We start from the raw sequence: 9,061 nt of genomic DNA, 5'->3' as shown, positions 1-9,061 counted from the left end.
TATCTTGTAGATTATTTTCACTAACACTTTTGCTGCAACTAATATCAGAACGACCACGATGTATATTATAATTTTTATGCGTCTCTCCGTATCGATATTATCGTTTTAGTAGTTAAGTCGGCTTGTGTTTTCACAACAGGTGATAATTTTTGACAATATATTATCCAATTTTTGTTATGAACACGCAAGGTGTGAATATAATACAATCTGTAGGAGAAATATTAGATTAATCTTACTCGTAAAAATAAATACGAACAAGCCATCTAATATGCTATTTTGGTTTGACAATTAACGTCGCTTATTTGGTAGCTTAAGGTTAACCGTGACGAGGAAATATGGAAACAGAAATAAGGATAGGGAATGTACCGTTTGTAGCTTTCTTTGAAAGTGGTATATCCCAACACTAGTGTCTAGTGACAGGAGGATCTGTTTTTTTCTGTAATATACATCTGCTACTTTAATCACTTATCTTGTTGAGTGTGTTGGTTTCATGTTACAGTGCATAATCACTTACAAAGTTTTATCATTAATGTTTTACTGTCATCTACGAACACCTGCCAAACGGATGGGTAACTCCTTGACATGTTATGCATTATATCTTCAAGTGCAAGGATTAGTGTATCTTTGTGTACTTGTTAACTATTGTTTAATGAAGTGAAGTTTTAAGGAAACTGAATGCAATCGTCGGTAGTTGCTATGTAGCAACATACAGTGCGTCCGTAAAATAATGGTGGGGTTTTAAACAGTCATAGTTTTGGAACAAAGCATGGTAGAGAGATGAACGATACGTCAAAGCAAAGAGAAACTCTCCAAGGTTCTTACCTGGGTACCAGTTTCATAGATCGGAGACACATTCAAATCGGATATTTTGTGTTTCGCATGGTTTGTACTTACCAATTGTGTATTGCGGAACATAGTTCAAGGTGCCATTATGATTTTTACACGAAAAGAAATGCAATTTTTCACATTCTGAGTGCTTTTTTTATTCCTTTCTTTGCTTCCGTAACACACGTTATGGTGGGCACATCTTGACACATTATGGGTATGCAGTGTTTCAACCTTTTTCACTGAAAAATACCTACTATCGTGTTCGTCACCGGTGCAAATTATACATTATGCACGGGTAGCTGACAGATAGCCCCACGAACCATACAAGGATAGCCCCATGAACCATTTCCGATAAGGTTAGGTTAGGTTTGGTTATGTTAGGCAAGCATAGTAAAAAAAAGGGGGGGTTGAAACACTGACAGGGGCTTACGTCATCAAACGTATGCAGCATCCGGTTGTCATACGGCAAGCAAATGAAAGCAATGGCAATTGTGCATCGGTGGGATATTTCTCTTGAAAAATACATGATTTCCCGGTCAAATATATTCCACGATGAAAGAAAATAACTCAACGAATGTTGTAAACCTTGGAGAAACTCATTTCCGTAAGTAGTTTCTTGTGTAAAATTGAATAAATGTGTCTCCAATGTATGAAACTGTTACACTTACCTGTTCAATAGACTTCGATGTGTGAACCCTTAATTGCCCTGCAGATGTCAAGACGATATTCAGTCTCTTCCCATACACGGAAGAGAACATCTGGCATGATAGACGAAACAGCTTCAGTGATTCTTGCTTATAAATGGTCCAGATTTCGAACTTGACAGGAAAACACTTGTGTTTTGACTTAACCCCACAAATATAAATCCATGGGTGTAAGTTCTGGAGACCGTGGGAGCCAGGTAATCCACTCTCTTCATTTGACCCATCGCTGAGGAAATGTTTCGTTAAGAAAATCCTGCACAATTGTGGAAAAATGTGGAGAAGCACCATCTAACTGGAAAATGAAATTCTCCAGTATTTGTGGCAATGCATACCTTTGTAACATATCCAGGACGGTGGCTCCCGTTATTGTTTGCTCAGCAAATAACTCTGACTTAGGAGCTCGTGCAGTTTGCGTGTCCTTGAAACACAATTCGTATGCGCTACCCTTCGTGCCTGTAGGGACAGCGCGTAAGCTTTTGCATACATAAACTTGGAGAGTTTCTCTTTGCTTTGACATATCGTGCATCTCTCTACCATGCTTTGTTCCAAAACTATGACTGTTTAAAACCCCACCATTATTTTACGGACACACTGTACTAATAGAAGCCTACATGAAGAGTGCAGTGTATTTTTTTTCAAAAGGGACATGAAATTCATGTAACATGTTTGTAACAATTCTGACTTTTCCACATTTACCTCTCTCATGCCTGCATCACAGTGTGTGGGGACCATATTGCCACCAATGAACAGGATTTAGCTGAGAAATCCAGGGTGGCTGCATATGAGGTAACTTTGCCACACTTCCTTAGCTACTCTCCTGCAAGAAATGAAAGCAATTTCACAAATCGCTCCAAAATTCAACAGCAACAGTGTGACTAGTACAATGTTTACTGTTCTTCATGGGCAGCAGGGCTAGAAAATTTAAGCAGTCTCCCCGATGTAGTTGTTAGTTGCCTGCTAGTAATCAAGAGGCACCAGGTGTGATTCTTGGTGTAGGGACATTGTAGGGAATCTCACTTTAAATGGTAGGTCCAGTCCCTATTAGTCATTCTCAGCATAGATGAGCTTGAAACAAACTTGGACAAACAAATGTTTGGCAAAATGTAAATTATACATTCATGATCCATTAAACAGTGCAGTTCAATCAAACCCACCAATAGTATTATCTCAAAATATCAGACATTTCATGCATGATCGAAATCTTACCTTTTTATATAAGTTTCAGGACTTCTGTTAGCAAATGCAAAGTAGCACCCTCTTCTCACATTCCTTTCACACTTTGTTAACTTCGGATTTCATGCATTCAAGAATTTTTCAGGAGCACTCAGGTGGTAATGAAGATGCATATTGGGAAAGGAAAGGTTTGGGTTAATGAACATTAATTTGGTGTATGTCTGCCATTGGTCACCATTGTCAAATAATGACCTAAATTTAGAATGTTGCTTTGAAACAGTTTTCCTTAAAATTGTATGGAATGCAATCATAAGTAATTTTATATTGTTCATCATAACATATTTTTATAGTACACTTTATGTACAGAAAGGCTAATTGGGAATGTACCGACAGTTTAAAAATGCGCCTCCACCTGCTACCAAACCTGATACTCCTTAATTACAAGGCAACAACATTACCACTATGACATCGGAAGATACACCCTGCACTATGAAATTGCAGGAACATACTTTTGGTTACTGGGAGTGTGAATATTGACATTTTTGTTTGTTTCATTAAAATAATTACCATGTTTGCCTTAATTTCCTTCATATAACATTTTCCAAACTTTGAAAATTAATAGACCCATTTGTATAATTCTATTTGCACTTCCATACATTTCAGATTTTGCATATAAATGGTAGAAATGTCGGCACAACCTGGGAGTAGCAGTGTTCAAGATGAGGCATCACGTCCACCAGAATCATCACGTCAGAACAACCTTCAAAGGATTCAACAAAGAAAACAACAAGTTTATAGTTGGCCCCGGAATAAGAAACTGCTTAAGTTAGGAATATACTCAGCATGCCAGGTACAATGGAATTTCCATACGTTTTTTTAGGCCTTTCAAGTTGTATAATACGATAACTCCCAATGATGCAGCAACCTTGAAAGATACTATGCAGATGATGTGGTTCATATATTGAGACATCGTTATTCGTAGTTTACTATGCACATATTTCTGTTTGTTTACCTGCTACTGGTATACGTTGCAAAATTAAGTATTTTTCTACTGTCAAAATGTGTACATAAGTACTTGTATGCAGAAAAGTATGGTAAAATGCCTGAAATATGTCACTTCCATTGGGGGTATTATTTGTTGGAAATTGCCACTTGCATCTTACCTATTTTTAAACATCAAATTGTACTTGCAAAACACCGAATGAATACAAATAGTTGTGACTATGATTAAAATATACATATATCCACATTTTTTTGTCAAAGAAATACATTGTGTTGCTCATTTTTAAGAACTTCAAATTTGAGACAGTTTTTGTGACCTAACTGCAAGGTTTTTGTAATAAACTGCAAATGCTATTAATTTTATTTACTATATTTTTTTTCACTAGTAAAGTGAAAAGTAAAAAATATGAATTACGTATATTGTTATTTTCCCTTTTAATTGAAGTATAAATTGGTGACCAGGTTTAATGTGTTAGGAGTCAAATGTTAACTGTCATCATCCAGTCTCAAACACAGGATCCGAGTTTGTAGACCTTGTTAATGGATGGAGGAGGGTGGTTGTCTAAGTTGAGCAGGTAAAACTTCATTCATGTGATGCATGGATTTGTTCATATCTTTCATTTTTGCCCTCACAGTGTTTTGTTGTCCAGCTTTTTGTAATAAAATATGTGATGGAAAGTACTATTTTTCATCTCACTCCCCACCTCTTACCCCAGTTTCGCTACAATATGTCTTCTTTAGGGTGTAAGGGGTGCTCCTTCCACATAGTGCACCCAATAGTCAACCTCACTTCCACATAGTACACCCTGGACTGCAGACTAACAAGGCTCTGGCGACTGGCCCCATGGCCAGTATAAATTTGTTTGCGTTGTCCTGTGTTTTGTCCTTATTTGTGCTGAGTGCTCCTTTACAGCCTCAGCTTTTAACGAAAGTCAGAATGTTTTATGATTTTTAGTTATGAAACATTAGAGTCGTTATGTGTAACGATAAGGGGCTGGACTCTGTATAATATGATGGGTGCAAAATAGCCTTAGTGCTGACACACCCAAAATTTTAAATTCAAATTCAATATGTGGTCTTTGTTTTTTAGGATGATGATTGTAAATGCAATGGCTGGAAAACTCCTACACCACCCTCAAAGCCTCCTCGGGTAGACATAACACAACCACTAGCAAGTTTCACAGATCCCTGCAGGAGTTGTTCTCATTTGTTGGGTAAGTTGTGCCTTACTTTTTACTGATAGTTCTCATTGCTTCATTATTTTCTGCTACGATTTAGTTTTGTGCGAAAATGTTGATACAATGAATTCCCATTTACAAATTTTAAAGTATTTTAATTCAGTGGCGTCAACCTCATTTCCACATAGTACACCCTGAAAAAATAATTGGTTTCAGGTCATTTTAGAAAAAAAATTGAATATAGTTCGTAGCTTTATACATGGTTTTGGGTACCAGAACCAATGTTAATTTTTTTTCTGCACTTAGTTCTCCTGTGATGCTCATTTTACAACTTGGTGGATGGCAGTTTTTGCTCATGTAGCTCTTTACAGAAACCTAATATCATAAAAACCATTAGAGCTAGAAACCTGAAATAAAGTTCATTTTGCAGCTATTGTAGTATACCTTATAAAGATACTTTAGGAATTTTTTTCTCAAAAACACTTCTTTACTATTAAAATTTGTGTGCCAAATTGGGTAATGATTGTCAAAAATTGAATTTTTAAGCCAGATTTTTCTAATGAAGGGGTTTAGAGAAATATTGTAAAATATGTGCCTGCTGGATACAATATTTACTCATGTATATTGCACACCCTGATTTTTGATGGAGAAAGTGACTAAAATTTTATCTCATGTGTGATGCACAGTATAATCCAGGTTCAAGGAAGGCTTTCTAAGTTGTAGGTCGTAAAGCTGTTACTATGCCAATCAAGAGTTTTGACATCATACCTATTCAGTGAGTCACCTGTTGCTATGTGGACGAAGAGGAGAATATCCTTTTGTGTAAACAATGTCTCCAACCCATGCCACCTCCCCCCTCTCCCTCCACCGTGTTTAGCATCCCAAAGCTTTCACTCTTTAACCATTATATTTATTCTGTAATAGTAGAAAGGGAGATCAAAATTACATTATGAATTTGCAGTGCTCAGGAAGTTATTTTCTGTTATTTCTCGCCCAACAAATGCTGCTGATACACATCCCATGTGATGGGAGGTGGATGCTCGAATTCTGTCAGAACAGCACTGCTTTTCTTGTGTTTAACAACATTACATTACAAAGTGAAAAATCGTGGAAAATGGCCTTTAAACTTTTATGCATGGTTTTGCTCATTTTCTCTTTCTAAAAAAAGAACACTTCAAAATATATACGAGGGATGATCGAAAAAAAAAAAAAAAAAAGGTTACAAAGCCTATTATGGCGTATGCGTTAGACATAGCTGGAAGATCAACACACCTGAGGATGGAGGGCACTCAACACTAGTCCTCGATGTAATCACCTTTTTTGTTCAAGCACTTGTCACAACGGTACATGAGGTTTTCCATACCGGTTGCACATATATCCGCGTCAAGCTCTCATAGCCACCGTGAGGCAGCTCTTTTGACATCATCACATGTCAGATAATGGTGGCCAGCCAACCAAATGGTAGTCCCAGCTCAGCTGATATTGAGCGTAATGTTCTTCTTCTGTCCACACGAATACTCATCCACAAGAGCTCAGTTTACGTCAGTGGTTGAGGTAATGGGTCTACCGCTGTGTCCAGGGTTGTCATTAACAATACTGGTCCGTCATTCTTTGAAGGCACGACAGTACTTCGCTACATGTTGCCTTGAAATTGCCTCTCCCCATACACCTCCACAATCTGCCTATGAATGTCAGCAGGTGTAGTGTTTTTGGCCCACAGGAACCGCACTACTGCCCTCACTTCTACTCTTGACCAATTTTCTAGACGAGTCACCATTTTAAATGTCCGCTTCTCGGGTATACATGGTCAGAATCCGAAGTCCTCAAACCCGCAACAATACAAACATGTTATTAATTTACACATAAATTTTCGTTACGTTACAGTGAATAAAACAAAAGTTATATGCTTTGTAACCTTTTTTTCCGATCATCCCTCGTACTTTTTCCATGACTAATGTAACATTTATAAGAGGCCCATTCAGGACCCTCAAACTAGCAGTTAGCAGAAGAAGATTTCTTTCATTAAGGCATTTACACACTCCATATACATATGTCATATTATTTGGCCAGTAATACATTTTAATTATTATTTTCTTTCTCCCTAACTTTTCTTTCATCCAAAGTACCACAAAAATCAGAACGTTCCTTCGTTTTGTGATGAGCTTATTTCAACTGCATTGCACATTAGTGACCATCTTGAATGTAATACTGTTGCCATATTTAGAAACTCCAGAATTCAAACATTACAGCGATATATAACATGATAGGGTTCCGTAAACATGAAAAAATTATTCCATGCATAATACGCACCACAGTTTTGGGTGCAAAAATTTTGGAAAAAGTGCACATTATACATGAGTAAATACGGTAACTGCATTTTTTCAAGATTCACCCAAACATTTCATTTTTGACAGTTCTTTTGGAGTTGAATATCTCAGGTGGGTTCTCATGAAAAATCTGAAATTTGGCACAAATGAAGCCACAAATGTAAAAGTTGAAACACTGTGAAAATGACAACTTGTAGCAGTTGACCTTCCAAGCCATTCCATCAACATGATTATGGGATCAAGTTTCTATACCTTTTAATCTTTAACTATTTTTTAACCTATTTTCACATCTTATGCTTTCCTTCCATCCCTGGAGAAGCATCAAGGTCACACCAAAAATTAGGAACACTAACATTTGTACTTGTTTTAGCTTTCCCTCTGTTGTTTTCAATATGCTGACAACACATGGTGTGAAATATCACTTTCTTTCTTTGCATGGATTCGTTTTATGTATGTGTTCTTTTTTTCAGAATCACATGTCCGACATTTGGAAAGTCATTCTGAAGATGAAATAAATCGGTTATTGGGAATGGTTGTGGATGTTGAGAATATCTTCATGAGTATGCATCGAGAAGATGATTCTGATACCAAACGAGTGTATTATTACTTATTCAAGGTAATATAAATTTTAGAGGTAATTGATTATTAATTTTAAATTACAAAAGATCAACTTATTATGTCGGTAGTCAATTACAAAAATGAGTTAAGTTAATTAACATTCTAGCAGAATATCCAAAACAAAAAATGTTTTAGCTCAAATAATTTAGCTCCAAATACAAGAGCCAGGTCAGAACTCCATGTTTTTGTATCCAAATAATAATGGTTCAATCGGTTTCAAAATTCCAGAAATTATGTGAAAGTAATGACTAAAAGTTCCTGCTAACTTCCAAAGTTTTCTCTTGAACGAAGTGTAGAATTTAATAACAAAATATGAGGGTGGATCAAATGAAAACGGAACAGTGGATGTATTGGGTTATATTTATGTATGTGTGTGGCGACATATTATAACATTAATAATAGTTCCGCACCAAAATTATTTTATATTTATTGGTCAGCCATGAGGCTAGCCCTGCCTGCCTCCACAAAATTATTTTGTCAGTCTATACCTAATAAAATGTACATAATTGCATGTCTGTTTACTGTTTCAGTTACTAAGAAAGTGCATATTGAGTATGACTCGCCCGATGATTGAAGGACCACTTGGACAGCCACCTTTCGAAAGACCAAGCATAGCGAAGGCAATTATGAATTTTGTGGTGTACAAATTTGGCCACTTAGCACAAAGGGTAATAATTGTTATATTCTTTTTCTGTATGTCTCTCTATGCTTATCTCCCAGCTGCACTGCCTGGGATAAGGACCAATGAATGTCATTTCACACCAGTGCTTAATTACACATCAAGTGGTTGCATTTACCAAATTGAATAGTGTGGAAAGGCTCTTAATTGTAAAAAATGTAATTTCAAAAAATATACTTTCATTTTAATAAAACTCGAAAAGTATGGGTAAGGAAAAGTTAATGTAAATGTTCTCTATACATTTGGAAATTTTGTGTCATTGATGAGACGCCCTGTGAATGTCCTTGTGTGAATGACATGAGGTAGGATGGGAAAGATGCTCTAAGGTATTGTGCATGTAAGATGCCTTAGCAAGAAATATGTGAAAATATGAATTGCCAAAATATAGATCGCAAGGGTCCCGGGTTCGAATCCCGGTCGGGCTTGGTTGTTTGTGAATGTCCATTTATCAATTTCATCACTCATCCCCATCTTCGCAAATTAGCCAAGAGGCACAAAACGCGAAGTAAAATAAACTAAATCAATCAATCAACCAAAATATAGATCTTTTTC

At 36.6% G+C, this 9,061-nt stretch overlaps 1 protein-coding gene across 3 annotated transcripts in view; it reads left to right on the top strand.

Annotated features, from left to right (window-relative positions):
- The first annotated feature begins 21 nt into the window (after window positions 1-21).
- Gcn5 (Gcn5 acetyltransferase) overlaps window positions 22-9,061 on the top strand; it is a 74,151-nt gene continuing 65,111 nt past the window's right edge. Inside the window, exons 1-5 of one of the 3 annotated variants that reach the window (XM_083111132.1) lie at window positions 22-139; window positions 3,369-3,555; window positions 4,798-4,921; window positions 7,683-7,828; window positions 8,361-8,498. In XM_083111132.1, the coding sequence (XP_082967258.1) occupies window positions 3,382-3,555; window positions 4,798-4,921; window positions 7,683-7,828; window positions 8,361-8,498 (582 nt within the window). In that variant the 5' untranslated portion in view covers window positions 22-139; window positions 3,369-3,381. Of the gene's footprint in view, window positions 140-167; window positions 190-336; window positions 439-3,368; window positions 3,556-4,797; window positions 4,922-7,682; window positions 7,829-8,360; window positions 8,499-9,061 lie in introns of those variants that run through there. The other 2 variants (XM_083111134.1, XM_083111133.1) reach the window with 2 other exon arrangements.

The sequence above is a fragment of the Lepisma saccharinum genome, chromosome 25 (assembly GCF_977018435.1).
Source record: "Lepisma saccharinum chromosome 25, izLepSacc3.1, whole genome shotgun sequence".
NCBI lineage: Eukaryota > Metazoa > Arthropoda > Insecta > Zygentoma > Lepismatidae > Lepisma > Lepisma saccharinum.
The sequence above is the reverse complement of the archived record's forward strand: the minus strand, read 5'-3'. Positions and strand labels throughout refer to the sequence as shown.